The sequence below is a fragment of the Aulonocara stuartgranti genome (assembly GCF_965226115.1).
Source record: "Aulonocara stuartgranti genome assembly, chromosome: 13".
NCBI classification, from domain to species: Eukaryota; Metazoa; Chordata; class Actinopteri; order Cichliformes; family Cichlidae; genus Aulonocara; species Aulonocara stuartgranti.
In genome coordinates this window covers 15,887,933-15,909,135 of record NC_138949.1, presented here as the reverse complement: position 1 = coordinate 15,909,135, position 21,203 = coordinate 15,887,933, and the positions used below count along the sequence as shown (strand labels likewise).

Below are 21,203 nucleotides of genomic sequence, written 5' to 3'. Positions count from 1 at the left end.
GTGACATTTGTCTCTCAGCTGCTCTTGTGTTTCTTTAGACCGTGGCATGATATGCTGTTTTTTTTGGTTTTTTTTGTTTGTTTTATCTTTTAGTCTACTTTACTTTGTCAGGCAGGTTCTAGTAAAGTGATTTCTTAATACCCGGGTCTGGCAGAAATCAACCCCAGGTGTGTCTAGAAAACATTGAACGCAGCTTTCCAAAAAATGTGGTTCACGTTTAATTCATGATTTCCAAAGAGGTGCAATTACTTTTTCACATAGGGTCAAGTAGGTTTGGATAGCTTTTTTCCCCTTAATATATGAAATTGCCATTTAAAAATTCTTCTTGTGTTTACTTACGTTCTTTGTCTAACATTTAAATATATTTGATGATCTGAAACATGGAAGTATGAGAGATATGCAAACGACTTAAGAAATAACAATCCTTGATGATCATGATTTTATATATTTTAACTCAAATGAACTCAAACATCATGAATGGTATGAGCCCTCGAAGAGTTAAACTTAAACTTTAAGGAGCTTTTGCTTGCCTTTTTCTTATATAAAAATGTTTCTATTACAGGACATGCACTCAGAAAAGAATGGCAAATCTACTTTACTAAGTAACCGACTGTTTTCAATACCAGGCTGTGTTAAATATGTAACTTTGCCAGTTTTATAAAGCGAAGTTTTCTTCGAGCCTGTCCAGCTTCTCGTGTTCTCTAAGTGCGATGGTCGACAGTTTGATAAAAACAAACCGCTTGCTCTTAGTGAAAATTAACCATCCGGACACTGACAAAGCAGACACAACAAAAACAAACCATCCAGATGTGCTCTCTCTGTACAATCGGCTGCTAAGCTACCTGTAAACACAAGCCACGTGACAACGCCGCGCTGCCTGTCAGGGACTTTGCAGCATCGGGGCGAATGACGGCTGAGTTGGAGGAAGTTACTGGGAGCTGCTTTGCTAGTATGTAACCGTACATGAGTTGGCAACAGCATCGCGACAAGAGAGGTGGGAGTGCTATAAATATGTACTTGTAAATATTTGAGCTGCAAGCGTTGGAACAGATGCATGTGGGGGGTCATCAAGTAACGTCCGCTAGCTGCACTCAGGCTACAAACAAACTTGGCAGCTAGGGCCTGTGCTATAGCCGCCTAGCTAGCTCGCCGTCGTGCATATTTATCGTCGAGCTGTCTAACCATATGTTTGCACATTTTGTTTGGCGCTTTTGAAATTTTCGGGCGCGGCTGTTTATTGATACAAATGTGCTGCCTGTAAGGCTGAATGGGTTTCAAAAAGTGAGTTAGCTTGGGTGGTAACTTCCTCCGTAAGTTACCGTTAGCTTGCTAACATACGCGATTGTCATAAGCTGACATAAACGTTAGCATGTTAACTAGCTAACAACTCATTGGCAAAACCTGGCGTCAGGAACGCCGTGCTTCTCGTGGACAGAAAGATATTTTTGGCTGAACTTAAATAAAAGCGTCCAGAGATGCGCTTTAGTTTGCTAACATTCATGTAGCGTTATTGGTTTGCACACTGATTGTGGCCTTCTCCAGGCTGTGAAGTCGTGGTGTTGCTTGATGTGAAAATAGTAGCATTTACTATTGCAAGTCGGTGGTTTTAGACATGCTTTTCTTGTATTTACATTACTCACCCGATAAAAGTCTTTGAAAATGCACAGAAACAAAAATAGCAGTGGCTAAGGAGCGTTGGGTTAACGTATTAGGACTGCAGAGTAGCTGGATGAGGCTTCCCATATGTGGAGATTTAAGGTATATACCACTTTGCTCATCAGATACAACATGTATACACTGAACTGATGGCAAAGTCTTCAGAAAGTGCACCGTAACTTTGTTTTTTGTTTGTTATCAGTCACAAGGTTTTCGCTGTCCCTCGAAATCAGGGAATATTTTGTGTTTTTGTTGGGTTTGCTTAGTTTGTACTACACTTGTCCCCATAATTGGATGCATTCTGTGGTGCAGGGAGAAACATAAGACGTTGCTGTCTTTGAAAAACAAACAGAGAAACATATATTAACAGTTTATCAGTTGTCTGCTATTCCTGCATCTTTTCTGTGTTGTTTTTGGTGCAGGAAGGCAGCAGCATTCATGGATATTGTGGACACCTTTAACCATTTAATACCCAGTGACCAGTTGGATGACTCCCTGGTAATAGGTCAGAATTTGGAGTGTGAAGCCAGTAATGAGTTTGGGACAGGACTCAGACTGGAAGATTCACTGAAGAACATGCTCAGTGACAAAGATCCCATGTTTGGATGTGCAAGCACTCAGTTCAGTCTGCTGGATAATGAAGACCCTGCTTTTCAGATTGCTGGCTCCACAAGTATGTTTGAAGGCACAAAAAAGTGGCCAAAATGTAGATAAATCAGTGTAGATTCAAACTTTGAGTGAAAGTTAACTAACAAATGCATGTGTGGCTGCCTGGAAAAAAAAAGTCATCCACACTTTACTTGAAAAGTTGATGGTGAAAGTTTTAAATATTAAGTTGTTAATGTACCGTGTAACTCAATGTATAACTCTGATTCTTCACCTACAGACTATTTTATCTGTGCTGATTTTTGCTCAGTTAGACTTTAACTCTTCAGGTGCTTCAAAAAACAAACACTGTAGAGGGTCGTCTTGTACTGAGATATGCAGGGAACATTTTCACCGTGCTTCTTTGCTTGTCAGCACGTAAATATCAGCGTTAGGGTAACTGAAGGTAAATTAAAGTAGTGTTGTTTCAGTAATGATGGAGAAAAATACAAAAATTTTTTAAAGAAACAATATAAAAGGATTCAGTATTATTGTAAATGTAGCAGTGTTAGACTGCCATTGAATTTGGACTGCAGTTTTTACATTTTTTTCAAATTGTATATTTATTAAGGACATTACATTTATTTATTTTTGCTTTTGCAGGTCTCGATAGTGGTTCGGCACCCACAGGCCTCCCTGGTGAACCAGCTGTTTCAGAGAGTGCACAAGTTAAGCAACTTGATGTCAGGCAGAAGAAACGTTCACGCAGTTTAGAGAACGGTAAGTCGATGCAAGTTTATTTTCTTTCTCTTTCCACCCTGTGAGACTTTTAGGGATGTACACAACTAGATGTTTAAACATTGCTGCCCTTGCGATTTGGTTACATTTAGTATTTTTATTAATGTACAGTTGCAGTTACTGGTTCAAAGGTGTTACGACACCACAGGGCTCCAGTCCCAACAGACTGTTTTTCTCTTCTTCTCTCTCTGTTTTTTTTTTTTGTAAACAAGCAAGGGGCAAAGCAAATAGATGACAGCCGTACTAACTAATGTGGAAAAAAAAGAAAAGGAATAAAAGAGCAGCAGTGTGTCAATTTTTTTTTTAGAATAAAAAGTAGAATACCAACCTAAGCCAGATGTAACCATATTCTTTAGCCAGATGTGGACAGACAGAACCAAATATATAAAGGATACCGGTGCTAGTACTGCTAAGGTTACCCTAGCTCTGCAAAATAATCTGATATTGTGTGTGTTTGCAAAACTATTCACACTGGAACATGTTGCACATTTCACTGGGGAAGGTCCTCTAAAATACACAGGAAGTATTTATTTGGCTAATGTAGAACTTTTTCCATTTAAAGTGCACTCAGTTAATGTTTTCTATGTTTTTCCCCCCTGTCTTTTAGAGTAGTCGACTAGTTTAACCTTTATTTAACCAGGAAAATCCCATTGAGATTAAAACCTCTTTTTCAAGGGAGACCTGGCCAAGATAGCATAATAAGATAAGATAAGATAGAACTTTATTAATCCCTCGGGTGGGTTCCTCTGGGAAATTCAATTTCCAAAAAGCACAGCACCGACAGAAGTTACAGTTACAGTATATTATATATATACACACACACACACACACACACACACACACATATATAAATACAGAGACAAATATAAATAAAATATACGAAGGGGATAAATAGAATAAATAGGAATAAAAAATAAAAATACAAGTGAATTGCACATTTCAAGTATTGAGGTCTATTGCACCATTGACTATTTACAAAAAAGTATTGCACAAGGTATTGTACAGTGAGGTGAAGAGGCACTACAGCTTAGTTGTTCCCCTGAGTCACCAAGTCACCAATAGTCACCAAGAACATCAGCAGCTTTTAAGTTTTGCTTTTGTTTATTTAAACAGAACACAGTGGTGACCAGGAGCCTAACACACCCACCAATACCATGACCCGAGGGCGGCCGGCAAGAAAACCAGCCAACAGGCTATGCAAGTCATTTCTTATTGAGAAAGGAGTCACAGGTCCTGATCTAAAGAGAGAATTAACTCTCGGAGGACGTGTCAACATTAATGAGATTGATGGTGGGGTCTGGCTGAATCCAACTGTTGTATTGAGACGACTGACAGTCACAATTGGAGGTTTCAAGATTGAATTGCTACCAGGACCCTCGTACACACAGGGTGTCGATGCAAACCAGTCTGCATGCTCGGACGATGGTTTTTCTTACGGTGGGGAAGTTGGTTTCACAGTTTTGCCAGATGAAGCAGCCAGTGTACAGAATCCCGCAGCAGAGAGTGTGGAAGAGATGGATGTAAGTCAGAAGAGCTCAGCTGATGATGCAAGTCATGGGCTGGGCCCATATGTAAATCCAAATGATGTACAGACGACAAACGGGACGTTAAATACTGGCACGAAAGAGGCAAAACTTGACAATCAGAGTGTTCCAGAGAAGCAAAAGCCAGTCAGTAAAGGAAATGATGTTATTAAACAGCCACAGAGCAAAGAGAACAACACAGCTACTGTTAGTAACAAGACAGATGGTAATGAAAAACAACTGAATGTGTCTAAAATGCTGCCAAAGCCTAAACAAGGACCGACATCAGTAAAGAATAAGGAATTCGTTTTACATAAAACAAGCAATACAATTAAGGAGCATAAAGTTACCCAAAATATGCCATCCAAAATCACGCCAAGAGGAGAGCTGCACAAAACTAAATCTGGAAAGGAAAAGCAAGATGTTGTACCTTTGAAAAGGCCTGCAGAAAACATTCAAAGTGAGCATGCTACTAAAGTACAAAAGCTACAGGGTGCAGTAGATGCTAAAGTGAAGCCAAAATTACCAAGTTCTCCTACTTCTGTGGGAAAGAAAATTCCATCATCTGGCAACCGCGTTGGTGATCAGCAGGGACCAGCCAAACGTAGTACGCCCCAAAACAGCTCAAAAAGTGAGACTCCTCCCCCGCACAGTCATCTAGGAAATTCTTTAAAAACACCTGAAGAAGGAGGGCAGGAAAAGTCCAAAATGAAAAAGCTAGAGAAGATTCTTCAGAGACAAAAGAGTAAAAATGCAAGAAGCATCTCTGTGGACGAGCCGCAGCTGTTTATTCCAGATAATGCGCCCGTTGTGAAGAAGGACGCTGTGGACGAGCAAGTCGCTAATAGTGAGACTGTGTGGGATGGAAACAACTGTTGTGGCCTCTGCAAAAAGCACCACAATAACATGTAAGTGTTGCTCCTTAACCTAAATATAAAATCAAGTTTAATCAGCTGTAAAAGAATTTCTGCCTCTGTCCGCATTCTGTTTCTGTCCCAGTGCTAAGCTGCAAACACGCCTCTAATAATCGTACTTCGGTTTTTTTGGTTGTTTTTTTTAGGTTTATGGTAGGTTGCGGTCGCTGTGATGACTGGTTCCATGGTGACTGTGTTGGTCTTGACCTGGCGAAAGTGCGAGAAATGGAGGAGGAGGACCAGATGTACGTGTGCTTGAAGTGCTGCGAGGAAGAAACCAAGAAGGTGGGGCCTGAGCCAGCGAGTGCACCCAAACCAGAAGCTCCAGCAAAGAGCGAGACACCCGACCAGAAGCTGCCTCCTAAACCTCGTCCTGGGTCCTCTCAACCCCTCACATCAGGGGGAGTCAGACCAGTAAAAAAGGTAAGCAGTATCTCTCAGTTAACTCTAACTCATAATAGAAATATTTATTTATATCTAATAGATTTAAACTATTCACACACAGCAAATATTTATATCTTTCCCCAGCTAATTTATCCACTGATACTAATCATAGCCACTGTTACCATTATGCAATGGTTTGTCTCTTTGATTTAACTTTGCCAGCACAAGAGGTGTGCACATGGGTGTGTAATCAACACAGTGCACTCGCCATATTTTAGTATGATTTTACACACCAAAAGCTCACTTCTTTTTTTTTTTTTACTTTAGCTAAGGGGTATAATGTAAAGTGTGTTGTTGTTGTTGTCATATGTATGTTTTCAGCCTTATGATATATAAAATAAATGTAACGGGGACTTAATTCTTACAATAGGATGCAGAGAGAAGGCAGTCCACAGATGCCCGAGAAGCAACTCATAAAACAGGTAATTTTTCATTAGCTTTGAATGTATAATTAACTTTGTCCTGTTTTAATATCACATTGGGTTCAAGGCCAGGCTGCATTCACTGGGTGTGTAAACAAAATTAACTTAGGACCTTCACAGCACATGAGCAGTATATTAATGACAGTTAGTACAGTCCTTTGAGGTCTCATTTATATATGAGAGAGCTTAAAATTGCATCACCTTAAGTAATAGCATTACTTCTGTAGTTGACATCAGGGTATTTACTTATCAGTTTACTCTATTAAACATACAGCTACTAAAGTAGGAACATAATGCAGCACAAGTCAGTGAGCCTTTTAATACTAAAATACAACAGTCTTTTTTTTTTTTTTTTTAAATTTCAGACACACTCCCCCTCAGCATGGAAGATAACAGTTGCATAAATTTGTGTTTATAATCTGTGATTTAATAATTTTGTTCTCGGCTGCGTTTACGCGGACGAGTTGTATTACTCGTTCTCTTTAAAATGTGATCAAAGTTAGTCTGCCAGATTTCAGTCAGGCAGTGTTTTTGGACAGCTCTTAATTTACTCTGTTTGTGTTTTAGAAATGTGCTTTGGATGGTAATCTGCTCAGATGTTGTCAGATGTAATTACACGTTCTGGTTTGAGTTTTCACAGCAGGCTTTTAAAAAGTATTTATTTTTAATTGTTCGTATGAGAAAATACTCTACATGCCATCTTGGAAATAAGTCCATTTTGTAACATTTAACAAAATGATATTGTGTATTATAAAGTATAAACATGTCTGTGTCATATTGTACGTAGTTTTTGTTAATGTTAGGATTTCAGGATGTCCTTTTTTGGGATTAGTTTTTGTAAGCAAAGTCTGTGTGGAATAAATGTTTCTTTATGACGACAGATTTTTTTCCCCACTCACTCAGTGGATTTTGTCACTCTGTCTTCACAGGTGTCTCAGTGAAACAAGAGTCAAAACATAAGGCTCCATCCTTGGCTTCAAAGAAACCCGTGTCTCTGGAGGCAATCAGGAGAAGTGTGCGTGATTCTCTGAAAGAAATCCTCGTACAGAGGTCAGTTTTTCAACACTTTCGAAAGATGTGTGGATGTTACATTTTTTAAAATCAGGGCACTTTATAATCGCCTATGTGCACTTTCTGCATTTCAGATTGAAGGACTCTGATTTGAACATCTCGGTGGAAAGGGCTTCCGAACTTGCAAAGAAGATAGAGCGAGAACTTTTTCACTTGTATAAAGACACTGACAACAAGTACAAGAACAAATACAGAAGCTTAATGTTTAACCTTAAAGATACTAAAAATAATGTAAGTATCATTTTATGTCAGGCATGGTCTAAATGTAATGTTTCCACTTTTACTATAAGAATAGTTTCATTTGCTTTGTCTTTATTGATCTTTTTAGATCCTTTGTAAGAGGGTTCTCAAAGGTGAAATTTCTCCTGCTAACTTAATTCGAATGAGTCCCGAGGAACTGGCCTCAAAAGAACTGGCTGCTTGGCGACAAAGAGAAAACCGACATGTAAGTAATGCTTGTCTTTTTTCCCCCCAGTAGTATTGCATAAATTTACCAAACAAATTACAGTAGTTTACAGTTGTGATGTCCGATTTAAACTGAGTAAATATTATTAAGGTAATAGTTTAACAGTGTATTTTTAAAGATGGTTGTATTTTAGAATAGAAAAAAAAACAAATTAATTCTTTGCTTTACAGACTATTGAGATGATTGAAAAAGAGCAAAGGGAGGCAGAGAGACGGCCGATTACTAAGATCACACACAAAGGGGAAATTGAAATTGAAAGTCAAGAACCAGTAAAAGCACCGGAGCCTGTAGAGGTGAGGGTATCATTGTGCTGTTTATGCTTAACATGCATAGTAAGTGAAATGTGATGAGATGTGTATCCTTACATTAGTTACATCGCTTCATATACCATCATCAGTTCTGTTCATCTGTCTGATTACTTTGTGAAATGTGCTGCATTCATATCTTTGTGCCTCATGTAAAAAGCTCCTACAATTCTCCTCCCATGTAATCCATTTAAGCTGAATATAGCGACAGATTGCTTCTGTTTACATGCAACAGACTTAGTGACGTGTTTGCTTAAACTTATTTCCTATTTTTTTCCAGCTTGAACCTCCTCCCAGAGTGACTGAAGTCTCAGCAGAACCTCCAAAAACTCCAGAGAAGAAGGAAGAGAATGCTAACACAGCTAAAGACACTACAAGCCAACACAAGTCTCACTTATTTGACCTACACTGTAAAATCTGCACAGGTAAATGATAACATGAGAACAAAAAAAAGACTAGAGATTAACCTGTGTCTTTAATAAAACATCTCATTCAGTATTGTCACCATTGATCTCTGGTGTTATATTTTCTGAAGGTCGAATGGCACCCCCTGTTGAGGAGGCACCAACCAAAGTGGTTAAAGTTGCAACTACAGTGGTTAGGAGGCAGTCTACCAAAACAGAGGAGACAAAGGGCACCACGCCGCCCGCAATCGACGATGACCTGCACCTCACTGTCTTAGAGGAGAGCTTCCAAAATGCTCAGATAGGGTACGAAGCAGTTGTTTTAGACATTTTGTCTGGATCTGGATAATGTTTTCTTTCAGTGCTTAATTCATTTCTCCTTCATTGTCACAGGTCTGATCATGCAGCTGGAAGAGAGGAAGAAGCTACTTTCCTTTCCAACCTGAAGTGTCTGTGGCAAGGATTCATTCATATGCACGCTGTGGCAAAGTTGGTGACAAAAGCTTTTCCCGTCTCAGGTGTTTTGGACAACTTGACAGAGGTAAAGTTGACACATCAGACTGTACTTGGGTTTTAAACAGCTGTTGTAAACTATGGTTGACAATGAAAAGTGTTTCAGAAAAGAGACAAATTGAGGAAGATGAAAGACAATAAATACAAATATTCACGGTTCGTATGGGTGCTTGAAATCCTTGAGAATGCTTGAATTGTAATATTGTCTTTTCAAGGTTTGAAAAGTGCCCGATATTCAGATGTGGTGTTTAAAAGTGCTTGAAACTGTATTTCATTCAACACAAATAACTATCTAACCAAATAGTTTTCTTATCAGATAGAAAAATAAAATGAGTCGCAAAGTCTAAAAGCAAAATTTCTCTGCCTGGGCTGCCGAGCATCTTTGCATGTCAGTCTGTTTCAATTTGTTTTAATTTTTACATGGCCTTACTGAGGTGATGCTAAGTGAAACATGCATTCTTTTTTTTTTTTTGGTAATGTGCTGAAAAAGCTTGAAAACTGACCTTGAAAGTGCTTAAAAAGTGCTTGAATTTGACCCTGAAAAATGCGTATGAACCCTGAATATTAGTATTCTTTGACACAGTTGTTTAAGCAACAGCCAGGCAAGAGCCAGTTCTGATGAATGGCAGTGGGATAAAGATTGCTTTTAGCACAGATACAGGGAGAAAATGGCAGTCAGACATGAGTATTTATGTACTAAAAAACTAAAACAAAACATTGCAGAAATGTGCTGACACTTGTTGTTGTAGAACAGTTTATTAGGACACAGGAAATATAAACCACAGTCCAGCTGGAAGAACTAGATTTGTAACATTACTCCCACGTAACTACAGATTTATGAGTGATCAAATACTGCCAACTACTTTGTATCTCTAACACTCCATAAGGTGTGCTCTTTTTATTTATTCATTTAAAAACATGTTTTTTCTCCAATAGGACCTTCCAGATAGCATACAGGTTGGTGGGAGGATTAGTCCTCAGACGGTGTGGGACTACTTGGAGAAAATTCGGGCAACTGGAACAAAAGTAAGTTTCTCTTGTTTTCCGAGATTTGCTTATGATTTGACAGAAATAAATTGGCTTTAATTATTCCTGATATTGAGTAAGTCGAACTGAATACCACTCTTTAAAAGTTCTGATTTTTAACAGAGTTACAGATTTTACTGACACATGCTTTTTGTTTTATTAAAGGAAGTGTGCCTGATTCGCTTCTCCCCTGAGACAGAGGAAGATGAGATCTCTTATACTCTTTTGTATGCCTACTTCAGCAGTCGTAGGCGTTTTGGGGTGGTGTCCAATAATTTGAAACAAGTGAAGGACATGTACCTCATCCCTTTAGGTGCCACAGAAAAAGTTCCACATCAGCTTGTTCCCTTTGATGGGCCAGGTAACCGGAACACAATTATTTTTCTCTCATTAAATTAAAAAAAATCTTTTTTTTTTTTTTTTAAATGTTCAAACTTAATCTTTTAATTTCTCAGGTTTAGAAAACAACCGTGGAAACCTCCTCCTTGGACTTATTATTCGCCAGAGACCGAAAAGGGATTTTCTTACTGTGGATGTGAACGAATCTGCAAGGATTATTCCTGAAATAAAACCTGTGGCCATTTCCACAAAAGAAACCAGGGCAAAAGAGGAGGATGAGAAATTTTTTCTCTCTTCCTTGACTAGTGCACTTCAAAAGGAGAAGGAAAAACCACTTAACACTACTGAAGATGTCGATGAGCCTATTGCACAGTCTTTTGAAGAAACATCTGCATCAGAGGAGACCAACAATCAGGAGCCTCAGAAACCCCTTCGCTTTCTTCCAGGTGTGCTAGTAGGCTGGGGTGGAGAATTACCACCTCTGCCTGATGTTGGGTTTAAACCCTCAAGTACAGCACAGGATGCCTTGAAGACTCAGCCTGCTCCAAAACCAGAGACATCAGTTGGGAGCTCAAAAAGTCCAACAGCTGCTGCCCCACGAGAGCGCTTTGTCATCAAGAAGAAAGAAGCTAAACCTGCTAAAACTGAACCGGAGCTATCAAGCCCATCTGATACATCAGCTGCTACCAACTCGCTGGAAAAGAAAGCTGCAGTAGGGAGCCAGGGTACATCTGTCTCACTCAAAGATAAGCCTCCAGATGTATCGACTGAAGACTTCCTGGCAGGCCTGTCAGCAGCTCCAAGCGGGACTGAAACTAGCAGTGCTACGTCGGCAAACAAAGGCGACACTGGCCTTTTGTCTGAAAGTGAAAAAGAAACAACTGAAGGGAATTCTTTGTTGCAGCCAAAATCCCAGTCTGCTGCAGATCACGCAAGTAGCTCAAAGCCTCCTTTAAGTGGAATATTGAAAAAATCTTCAGCATATTCCACTGTGAATGAAGATAAAACAATGGTGCCACAGAAGGATAAAGCCAGCCTCCCAGATCCTTCCAGCCCTAAACCTGTTCCTGTGTTGAGCAGCACTAGGAATGATCTAATCGTCCCATTTCACCAAGGATATTTACAGCTCTCTCAGGCCAAGCACAAAGCTGAAGAACAAAGTCAAACAGCCGTTCAGTCGTTTCCTTGTAAAAAGAATGAGCCTGGTGTAGCGCAGGCTGGTGCTGTATTGACTCAGACAGTGAATCCTCCTACGGTCCAAGGAACTCCAGCAGAGTGTCAAACAGGAGCCTCTCAGTCCCAGTATAACCCAGCAATGGCACCAGCTCTCCCAGTAAACAACAGCACAAGACCGTCCCCGTTGCAGCAGCAACAGCCTCAGGAATCTGGCAGCTATGATTCTCCATCTGCCCCTACTTCTAATACTGTACCCACCCCTCACATCCAGAACCAGAACCATAGCATGCAGTGGGCTCAAGACAGCACTTCACAGGCTCCCCCTGGACCTCAGTCACAGTACCCCGAGAGTTGCTCTGAACCATCTGGCCAACCCTCATCCGTGGACAAAGACTACAAGCGTTTAGAGGAGCGATACAGTGACCCGTGGGAGAGGCCGCGACACACAGAAGACAAAGACCACGGAAGGCACAGCTACCACAGGGACTCCTATCACGGTAAAAAGAGCAGGCACCACGAGCGGGAGAAAAAGCACGATCGCAGCTATGATGATAAGTACAAGGAGAGGGGCAGGCACCACGGACATTCGGATGACCGCTATGCTGAGAAGAGGAAAGAGAGGCATCACAGCGACGACTACAGCAGCCGTCACAAGGACAGGCACAGACATAGACGGGACTCTGATTACGAGAATGGACGGAGAAGTTCAAAAGACAGTTACTCATAGTTTTGTTCAGAGAGCGTTTGGGGCTCTCAGGAGGACTGTTCGGTTGTTGTTGGTCACACAGCTGGTACAAACCACTTTGGTTGGTGCTGGTGGAGTTGTTTTACGCACCAGTCTGCATCTGTATGCCGTGTCTTTCACTAAAGTTACGTTTTATGTTACTCAGCGTACAAGCCAAAATAATATAATTTCAATGGAATTATGATATTATGGATCAGTTCAGTTAAGACCAAGAAAAAAAAAAAAGTCAATATTGGAACATTTTTAACTTTTAAACTTTTTACTGTAAATATGTTGTTCATATTGAGCTGCTGTACTGATTGGTTTCGGTCTCAAGGCAACATAACAACAAACAAGTGGACTACTTGGATAATTTATGCTGAGTTCATTTGGCCTGAATGTAATAGAAGGTATTTAACTGAAAACAGCAGCTTGAGTTTGTTTTTTTTAACATTTCTTTTAAATTGCTTAAATATTTTATAAACCTGCTTTCTATTGAGAAAGCATGTACAATGTTGGCTTGTAATATACATTAGAGATGAAGTGTGCCTTTGCACTGTGTTATTGTACAGTTCGTAATAAAGCTGAACCTTTTTTTTATTAATTATTTAAAGAAATTCTTTGTCTAAAAAATGTATTAAAACCAACTAGGTCAGAGGTGTTAAAAATGAGGCCTGGGGGGGGGAGAGAGAATCGGCCCAGCAAAGACTCCGATCTGGCCCACTGGATGATTGGGAAAAGTGAAGGAGGGCATGTGTTTTTGAGTAAAGTGTATTTTTATAACTAAGTTTTACAGCTTTTCCTATTGATAAAGACCTCCCCCGTGGCCATTCTTGTTAAAGGAACGAAGTAATAAAGAAACAAATGATAGGAATGTGCCTCTTTTTCACCAATCTATAGAAATTTTGGTAAACTAATATTTTCTGTGAATTAACAAAAACATTGAGCTACCAGAATGGTTTCCATATTTTCATGTTAACATATAGAAAAAGTGAGACGTGCTGTTGAAATTGTACTTTTTATATTAAGATATCTCAGGGGTTTAATGTGTAGGTAAACATCTTTACTCTGACAGAAAGGAGAGATTCACTCATCTGGTCCCTTCAAAATCAAAGTGGTCTGTATGTGATGGAACTAGATGTTAGCATTGCGACCTTGCAGCAAGAAGGTCCTTGGTTTGAATCCATCATCTTGACGGGGAACCCCCATGTAGAGTTTGCATGTTCTCCCATTGTGTGAGTGGGTTCTCTCTGAGTACTTCGGCTTCCTCCCACAGTCCAAAGACATGCAGTTTGCGGGGTTAGTGCATCGATGTTTCTTTTTGTTAGCTCTTAAGCAAAAGAAAATGGATTAACAAGATGGGTAGATGGGTGTCATGTTAAGTTTTACCTTTTGTTTGGAAAGTGATGTAAATCAGAAAAGTCAGCCAAGGAATCAGAGAGTTTAATTTGTCCTTTAACACTTTAAATGTATATGTTTCATCAAACTGAATTTTAAGTGCAACTCAGAACTGGTATGTAAAGTGTTGAAGAAACAAGTAGTACAATTCAATTGCTTTAAAAAACAGGACTATATGCAGTCCTGTGAAAAACTAAGTGCACTCCACGATTCAGTACTTGGAGGACTACCGTTAGCGGCAGTCTTTAAGTAACTTTAAATAACTACTCTGTATGACTATCAGTATCTCACATCAGTATGAAAGAATTATGGCCCATCCTTTACAGCATTCCTTCATCTCTTTGAGTATTTGTTTTTGCACAGCTCTTAAGTTTCCACCACAACATTTCAGTCAGGTTGAGGTGATTGATTCTGTTGTAGATTTGCTGCTGCACTTGGGATCATTGTCCTGTTGCATGACACAATTTTGGACAATCTTTAGTTAAGTGTACAGAGGAGTTCATGAACGACTCTGATTAGATGTCCAAGTCCCAGTCGTCACCCCTCCACCACTGTGCTTGACGGTTGGAGTCATCTGTGTTGATATGCTGTTTGGTTTTCAGCAAATGTGCTACTGTGCATTACAGCCAAAAATCTCCACCTTGGTCTGTATGAAGAACATGAAGACGGTAAAAGTGCACTTGGATTTTCACATGACTAAATACTAGAAAACACAATATCAACTACCTTAAAAGGTACATTTCCTACTGTTGTAAAGACCAGAACTTGCAGTTTCACTTACTCGTTTCCATCAAAGATATTAAAACCTTCACTTTTTTTAAGAAACAGCCCTTGCTTGGTATCTCCAAACAAACAGACATTTCTAAGATTCCCCGCAAAGCCATTTGAAAACATTCCCAAGGTCACAACTGATATGTTTCTGTACAGTTCAAACCCTCCAAAGTAAAACTGCCCCCCGTAGTTTAAGGCTACATATCGCTCAAATGGATCTACATTTTCAGAGAGGATCTCCTGGCTGTTCAGTAACACTTGAATAACAGTGCTATTTAGAGATATAGAGACATTGTGCCATTTGTTACAGCAGAGAGTGAGATTTCTGAAAACCAATGGGAAGGAAAGTCTTTCTCCAAGATTGACTGTTATTTTAAGATAGCCCCCTTCAAGTCCAACTGCAAGGTGGTCATCATCTTCGTGTTCAGCCTTTCCCATCCACATGATCAGACTGTCATTGGAGACTGTGAGAAAGCTGAAAGAAACCTGTGTGTATTTTAAGTTTCTTGTGTTGTATTTAGAGTCCCAGTATTTAACAAAAGAGTTTCCAACAAACTTCAGAGTGCCTGTGGACATTTCCTTGTCACAGTACCTCCCGGTCCACCCTAAGGGGCAAATGCAGTGATACGAGGTGACACTAGATGCCACGCATAAGGAACCATGTTTGCAGACGTTGTTTACACAGCTCACAGACTGGTTACACACAGAACCGGTCCATAATGGTGGACATACACAAGTGAACGAGTCACTACTTGTTGCCCTGCAGTGACCTCCATTCTGGCACACCTTGTACCCGCAGGCTGTCCCATCCCAGTCACCTATGTTGGCCCCACTTAAAGCTCCCCTCTCTGTTAACTCAAACTCTCGATCATTGAGTGTTATCTCTCGCAGGCCACCAGTGAAGCTCACAGGATCCCCTACAGTTGCATCCGTGGAGACAAAGCTCAGAGTCGACACGCCTCCGACGAAGACGTCAGTAGCAACATCGAGTGTGGCCATGCCTTCAGTCACATTTTCTCTAACTTCCTTGTTATCCAGACTGAGGAAGCCTCGGTTACCAGTTCGGCCAGCCTTAACCGTGAGCCAGGTCCTGCCGCTTAAGTCCACTTGTTCAGAGGACTGCAGGATGTGGGTGCCGTCCCCAAGATTGTATCGCAGCTGGACAAACCCAGATGCCAGTGAGAGGCAGAAGAAGTCTCCTGTGGAAAAAACAATTTATGAGTAACTTGTTTGAAAAAAGTAATTTCTTCTACTTTTACCGTGGTAAAGATTAGTATTAATATTAGATGTGCACAGTACTGTCTTTTAACTAAGGGCATTATTATTGATTTTTTCAAAACTAAAAATTAGACACAGATGCAGTTAGGCCCACAATTTTTTGACCAGTGACTTTTTAAAATTTTATTTTTGTAGTATTTTTTTCTCTACACCACAGTGTATTCTAAATTGAAATACAAAGGTTCAGCTTTAATTCAAAGGTGCCCTCTATTTTCAGAATTTCAGTTTTATTTTGAAAAGTAATTGGACAAAATTATTGTTCTGTGACAAATACATAAAAGATCTGGAGTCGATTCAAGATTTTGAAACTTTATTTGGTGGCTTTTCTTTGGAACTGAACAGAAGACCCCAAGAGATGTTAATGGAAGGAGAAGGAGAAATAAACCCACCAGAGAAACAGCAAAAGCTTGTGGCCAAATCAAATCTCAAATTCATCAAATTTTGATGTATTATTACTATATTACTAAAAGAGCAAATGCACTAAAGTGAATGGTTGAGAAAAATACCTTCACAATATCGAACCAAGTCGAGAACACTCTTGAGAAAGCAGGCTTAAAATGATCAAGATCTGCAATCAAGAGACGCCTTCACGAATCGAAATGCAGAGAATTTAGAACAAAGTGCAAACCAGTGAAAGCCAGAACTGGAAAGCCAGATAAGACTTTGCCAGAAAACATCTACAAGAGCCTGCACAGCCCCCCCAAAAATTCTTTGGGCAGATGAAACCAAGATTAACTTGTACCAACATGATAGGCAACAGAAAACCATGGAGAGGAAAAGGCGCACCTCATGATCTGAAGCACACCACATTATCTGTCAAACACGATGGCATGGGCACGTATGGCTGCGGGCGTCACTAGTGTTTATTAATGACGTGACTGCTGATAGAAGTAGCGGGATGAATTCTGGAGTGCACAAGGCTACGCTCTCTGCTCAGATTCAGTCAGATGCTGGAAACTGATCTGCTTCACAAATGGATAATGAGCCAAATCGCACAGCAAAAGCAACCAAAGAGTTTCTGAAGCCAAAGAAATGGAATATTCTTCACCTGATCTCAGTCCAATAAAGCATGCTTTTCAGTTACTGCAGACAAAAATGAAGGCAGAGAGACTTCAATAACATTGTCAATGATTTAAAGTCACCTGTGGTGCTGTACAATGATGAAATTAGATGAAAAAACCTATAGACCTAACTGTATATAAAAAATAAAGGATGCATTCTCTTTGTGTCTCAATATTTCAAGGCCCTCTCACAGGTGAATATGTCTGTGGGTTGTAAGTGGTTGAACTAAAGACATATTTATTTTATTCTCTCCCAACTTGTCAGAGCAGCATGGATTGATTGCCATAAATAAACTCATTGATGAATTTAAAAATACCATTTATGTCATGATTAATAACTCCAATATTTAGATAAAAAGTTTCACTTTGACCTAAGTTGGCCTGAATTTTGTTGTCAATCAAATGACACTCAGCAGAATACTGATATACACAGTCGACAACGAGAGGATTTGACATTATAATTTAAGAAATAGGACCAAAGCACCGTGTTCTACATTTTTAATGTCAGGCTTAAGGAAAACAAATAAGAATGTGTAATAAGTATACTTAACACTGAAATTATATTCACCATATTTAAATTTGAATGCTAATTTTATTGGGCATGAACTACTAGCTACACATAGCAATTGGTATGTGTAATGAGTGCTGTGGAGGCAGGGCATAGAGGGGTAAAAGAGCAAATGGCCTAATATGTTACAGCAATCATATTAATTAACACAGTGTTAATAAAAGCAAAGCTTCCCTAAATATTAATTGTCCTCACCAGCTCTGGCACTGAGATGTTGCGCAATGTAGACGAGGATGCCATCAGGTGATAACGGCTGGAACTGCACTTGCAAATCAGTCCTGTGTCTTATACTCATAGGTGGGAATGACATCCAGGAGGAGAGGTTAGCACTGAAGAATGGATCACTGATGGTCACAGCTGAACAGAAAAAAACAATTTAGCAGTTAAAGAATTTAATAGCAAAGGCCTTATTTAAAAATATGAATTTAATAAAAATATAACAGATGCAGGTGAGGGTCACAGCTTCAGTGAGGCAACCTTTCTCACAGTAGACTCCTGCTGTTCCCAGGGGGCACTGGCAGGTATATCCATTCGGCAGAGGGATGCAGGTGGAGCCGTGGGCGCACAAAGGAGGGGGGCTGTGCTCGACATCACACACTGACACGGTCTCGGAACAGAGCGCTCCCTTCCATCCAAATGGGCACTGGCAACTGCAGACGGGCACAGTCAAACACTGTGTTAAAGCTTGTGAACACCGTCTTCCCCTTCTGCAGCATTCACACAGCGAAACCGGTTTTCTGTTTGTTACTAGAGCATAGTCACAATGCATATGGAAATATACATAAAGCACAGCGTTGTTTACTGTATTGTGCTAATTAATAACACCTACATGCGTTATTCATGAGGAGACTCATTAGAAACAATTGGAAAATGAGCCCACGTAGAGTTTAATTTGCACTTACTACACAGATGAGCCGGAATCCACGCACGTCCCGCCGTTCCTGCACTTAACGTGAACGCAAGGGGTGACGCCACACTGACCCACGCTGCGCCCAAAGGCTGGATGACCCAGCGCTTGGAACTTTCCGTCTCTCCTTGTGCGAAAGTGCACATCAAAAATGCACCCTTTGAAAAGAACAAACGCATCGTGAGATAACCTGCGCACAAGTCAGAGGTGCATTTCATTTCATCTTCAGTTTCCTTCTCCGGTCTTTCCCTAATAGGAAATTATAAGATGAAACGCAACACGCTTTACTGTCTTTGTACGGAGATCAAAAAGTATGCATACTAAAATCTGCCCAACACAAACGAAAACACGTCTGACAATGTGTGCACGGTTTGAAATGAGTTTCTTTGATGGGTGTTTATTTCATCATGTGAAGGTTTCACGCTGGGAGACATACACTTAAACCCACAAAACTTTATTAGATGTTAACTCTCAGATTGCAGTTCGTCTAGTTCGCATCCAAGATGCCCGAGTTGGAAGGACTCGAGTCCAATGTTTTCCCACCATGAAATCACGCCATCACGCCTCTCTCTCTCGTCGTATTTGCTTATTGGTTTCATAATTCAGTTTTATCAAGACAATATTTGTTTTGGCCTGCACCTGCAAAGCACAAGGCCTTCTATAAATATAAGGCCTGAACACAGCCCTCGTAGTCATCTGCACATGCAGACTCCCTTCTCTCTGCTGCATTAGTCACTGGCATAAACAGGATGCAGGGGAAATGTCATGCTCATTCATGAATATTCATGGCATGATGCTGTCTGCTTGGCAGACTCGAGTGATGGTTGTGGTGCCGCAAACACAGACCATCAAAAAGCGAAGCAGATTCATAAGGAAGATTATGCGAGATAATTATTTTTGTTTCAGCTGTGCGCGCATCGCTTCTTGTAAAAGAACCTCGAAAGCTGAGGTCTGAAGTCGAGCGAGCCTTCCCGTGTGTGCGGCAAAGTTCTTTTTTCGGGAAACATTTGATTTACAAAACCGGAAAATGATTTTAAAACAACATTTTCTAATGTCCCTGATCTTTGCAAGTCCAAGAATGAAAGGTAATTAAGCTCAAAATCTTTTAGGAAATCTAATAAAAAACATTTCAGCATCAAAGTGGTATGAAATCAGAGTTTTCAAACGCCAGGCTCGATAAACATCCCCATTTCTGTATATTTGATCAACAGCTTAAAATGACTGATTTTTTTTTTTTTTTTTTTTTTACCCACACAGCCTCTTCTTCCTTCTTTCCACAGGGGAGTGTGGATCTTTTGATAACTGGGAGTGAAGTGCATTATCAGTGTGTTCACTGCCAGCCATCATGATTAGGGCTCGATGAAGGTCACACAGATCTGATTAGGCTCTCATGAGTTCTCATTACATCCTGAGTAGAAAGGTTATGGTTCCACCAGTGTTGCCTGTCTCCGGTAGTGCTTACCATTACAGGGAACTGTGATAGCCTAATACCGCATGGGCAAACTGATGCTTTATCGCAGCTGATTTGATTTTTGAAGGCTTATTTGCAGAGTAGAAAAATGAATCAGATGATGATGAATAGGCAAACACAAAAAATTGCTCAAGTCCTTAAAAATAAAAAGCTTTTGTTCACCCCAAATGGATCTGCCATGACATTTTATAATAACAAGGTTCACTGCTGTAGTGCAGAGACTGCTGAATATGGTTGTGATGATATTCATAGCTGTTGTCATCGTTATGGTCATGGCAATTTTGCGTCACAGCTCTGCACATTAGCAGGCAATATGAATGCTCTGCAAAAAGCATTCCTACATGAGGTCACCTGAGAGAAAGCATAAATGATGTTGATGATGACAAAGATTATTTGGATAGCACACTTGTTCAAGTGACTTATCAGCAGAGGAATGGATTTACACACAACACACTGTATTGGGTGCAAAGCAATTACAGGGCGCAGATACAATCAACCTCAAAGCTTTGTTCCGGCCTCATACACAGTCTGAGCCTGTAACTCCCTTTTCATTACACACCTTCCCCTCTGCTTACAAAAAGACAGAGATCCTGGGAGAAACTCCAAGCCACAGTGCTCTTATTCCAGATAGCAACGCTGCGTTCTAATAAAGCCGTAGCAGTCTTACCCTGAAAGCCATGACGGAACCTGGAGCCAAGTGGCAGTAGTTCAGGGGTGTACTCATTATATCCACCTACAAAGAGCTGGTTGAAAACATTGAGGCCCACCAGAGGTCCTGGAGACAATCCTGTCCTGTTACGTTGGCCGTCAACCTGAAACACACGTAGTAGAAATGTCAATATTCAAGACGGCTCACTGTCAGTGAGGGAGCACACTTTCTATAATAATCTGCTAACTCTGCAATAAAAATCTGTGACCTGGGATTCGTAACTGACTGATTCAGCGTATGTCTACTTATTAGGGAGCAGCTACTATACATCCCTGAAACCGCCTCCTTTGAGGCAAGTCGCCAGGGATCTCAGCCCTCGCTGTCTCGATAGTATCTATCCTGCAGCATGCGGATTTTCCCAAAGCATTCAGATAGGTGCAAAAATATATATAAAAATCACTCTTACCCTGATCATTGGACTAAAATTATCTGTCGGTACAAAAAAACCTGATGTTTTTCACGTCTGTATGGCAACATTTATCAGCCCTCACTATGAAAACAAGGCAAGATAAAAACTTACGTGCACAGTAAAAACAGGGCTCACTGAGTGGTTTATCACAGTTACTGTAAATCCCTTCTTCCAGTAAATCTATTATACATTCAATCCCTCAGTTAATCTTTGCATCCACTTTTAATACTCTTTGCATTATCTATTCAGATGTTCGAGAAACCTA

General features: G+C 40.2%; 2 protein-coding genes across 6 annotated transcripts in view; one reads left to right on the top strand and one right to left on the bottom strand.

Moving 5' to 3' along the window:
- Positions 1-721: 721 nt before the first annotated feature.
- On the top strand, positions 722-12,970 carry phf3 (PHD finger protein 3). Of its 2 annotated transcripts, XM_082557792.1 has the most exons (16): positions 722-994; positions 2,079-2,329; positions 2,905-3,021; positions 4,153-5,470; positions 5,623-5,899; positions 6,291-6,342; positions 7,272-7,392; positions 7,488-7,644; positions 7,742-7,858; positions 8,050-8,172; positions 8,465-8,609; positions 8,720-8,894; positions 8,982-9,129; positions 10,038-10,127; positions 10,293-10,488; positions 10,583-12,970. In XM_082557792.1, the coding sequence occupies exons 2-16, from the start codon at positions 2,095-2,097 to the stop codon at positions 12,367-12,369; spliced, it is 5,058 nt and encodes a 1,685-aa protein (XP_082413918.1). In that variant the 5' UTR covers positions 722-994; positions 2,079-2,094; the 3' UTR covers positions 12,370-12,970. The 2 variants fall into 2 exon arrangements, with proteins under 2 accessions (XP_082413918.1, XP_082413919.1); XM_082557793.1 differs by lacking the exon at positions 2,079-2,329.
- A 75-nt stretch (positions 12,971-13,045) lies between these two features.
- The window catches only part of eys (eyes shut homolog), a 183,194-nt gene continuing 175,036 nt past the window's right edge, over positions 13,046-21,203 (bottom strand). For 3 of the 4 annotated variants that reach the window (XM_082557788.1, XM_082557790.1, XM_082557791.1), the window contains 5 exons: positions 20,488-20,632; positions 18,345-18,507; positions 17,920-18,092; positions 17,638-17,799; positions 13,046-15,734 (listed from right to left, as the gene is read on the bottom strand). In XM_082557788.1, the coding sequence (XP_082413914.1) occupies positions 14,542-15,734; positions 17,638-17,799; positions 17,920-18,092; positions 18,345-18,507; positions 20,488-20,632 (1,836 nt within the window). In that variant the 3' untranslated portion in view covers positions 13,046-14,541. The remainder of the gene's footprint in view (positions 15,735-17,637; positions 17,800-17,919; positions 18,093-18,344; positions 18,508-20,487; positions 20,633-21,203) is intronic. The other variant, XM_082557789.1, reaches the window with a different exon arrangement.